General features: G+C 38.3%; 1 protein-coding gene across 1 annotated transcript; it reads left to right on the top strand.

Annotated features, from left to right (window-relative positions):
• Nucleotides 1–241: 241 nt before the first annotated feature.
• TENT5D (terminal nucleotidyltransferase 5D) lies at nt 242–1,414 on the top strand. The gene has a single exon (XM_036740338.1). The coding sequence runs from the start codon at nt 242–244 to the stop codon at nt 1,412–1,414; it is 1,173 nt and encodes a 390-aa protein (XP_036596233.1).
• The last annotated feature ends 418 nt before the right edge of the window (nt 1,415–1,832 follow it).

Raw genomic sequence — 1,832 nt, 5'->3', positions numbered from 1 at the left:
TTCACAAGTTATTGTGACTCTTCAAGCCTAAAATCAAACACATAAGATTTAAACATTTATTTAAGATTTAAGATTTAAAATCCCTGTTGTTAACTTATTGCCTCTAAGTAAAACTTGTTTTCTATAATTGGAGGCCTTTTTTTCTTCAAGTTTTTTTTTATGTAATACCACACCATACTTAAGAATCTAACCTGTTTTTAATTATTTTTCTTTATTTCTAGTTAACCTTACAGACGCAGCAATGTCTGAAAACTTAGACATCAGATTCAGCATTCTCTCCTGGGATCAAGTTAAAATGCTAGATCAAGTGTTAAGTGAAGTGATACCAATTCATGGAAGAGGAAATTTTCCAACACTGGAAGTGAAAACAAAGGATATCATCCTTGTGGTGCAAAATGAGCTCCAAAAAAGACAGATTATCATCAAAGATATCCGTCTGAATGGTTCAACAGCTAGCCACATCCTTGCAAAAGAGAATGTCACCACTTATAAGGATGTCGACATCATTTTTGGCATTGGGTATCTAGGTGAACGAGAATTTCATATTGTCAAGGAGTCTCTTCTGAATCGTCTGCAAGACTTCTTCCCAAAAGGTGTAAATAAAGAGAAGATCACGTCCCAGACCATGAACAGTGCTTATGTTCAGAAGATGGTGAAAATTTGCAACAAGCATGACCGCTGGAGTCTCATTTCTCTGTCAAACAACACTGGGAAGAACGTGGAATTCAAATTTGTCGGCTCGCTTAGACGTCAGTTCGAATTCAGTGTCGATTCCTTTCAGATCATCCTAAACAACCTTCTAGATGTCTACAGAGATGCCAATTATGTGTTGAGCGAAGAATCCTCCCCTGTTGTTGTGGCAGAGAGCGTATATGGAGACTTCGAAAAAGCAATAAATCATCTTCGACACAAGCTGATTTCCACCAGAAACCCTGAAGAAATTAGAGGTGGAGGCCTTCTCAAGTACAGCAACCTACTAGTCCGTGAATTCAAGCCAGCAAGTGACACAGAAATCAAAACCTTGGAGCGTTACATGTGTTCCAGATTCTTCATTGATTTCCCTGATGTGGCAGAGCAACAAAAGAAGATCGAGTCCTACCTACATAACCATTTCGTAGGTGAAGAGAAGAGCAAATATGACTACCTTATGACCCTGCGTGGTGTTGTCAACGAAAGCACCGTTTGCCTCATGGGGCACGAAAGAAGACAGACCCTGAATATGATCACCATTATGGCTCTAAAAGTGCTTGGAGAACAAAACGTCATACCCAACACAGCCAACGTAACCTGCTATTACCAGCCTGCCCCATACGTTACCAACGGAAATTTCAGCAGCTACTATATGGCTCATGGACATCCATTCATCTATCAGCCATACCCAATGCACATTCATGTGCAGAGTGGTTTGCTTTAAGTAAAACAAAAGCAGAGAACCAGCTGAAATAAAGACATCCTGAAAGCAAGTTTTCAAATCCCATCGATTTTAGGAACTACTTTTTTTTTTCCTTCAGTTTACCAGTTATTTCCTATCAGTCACAGTTTATACTATCTACCATTCATAAAGGCAGACCATGAAAAAAGCCCAAATTACAAAACAAAAAAACTAACTCTGACTTTACCATTTACAATGACTTTTGAGTGTTCCTAAGAAATGCATTAAAGGTGTTTTCATCTTTGATAGAAAAGAAGAAAAGACTAGTTCCCAAATACAGATGCGCAGTGATGCCAAGTGCCACAAAGTTTTATAATTAAACATGACCAGAACTGTTTTCATCACTTAAACCTTTCAGTTACCACATCAAGAAAATATCCAAGCATTTGACAAGCAGAAA

The sequence above is a fragment of the Trichosurus vulpecula genome, chromosome X (genome assembly GCF_011100635.1).
Source record: "Trichosurus vulpecula isolate mTriVul1 chromosome X, mTriVul1.pri, whole genome shotgun sequence".
NCBI lineage: Eukaryota > Metazoa > Chordata > Mammalia > Diprotodontia > Phalangeridae > Trichosurus > Trichosurus vulpecula.
This window is presented reverse-complemented; position numbering and strand designations above follow the sequence as displayed.

What these genes read in the sequence shown, in the direction of transcription:
- TENT5D (XM_036740338.1), top strand. Translation starts at nt 242, where the DNA reads ATGTCTGAAAACTTAGACATCAGATTCAGCATTCTCTCCTGGGATCAA.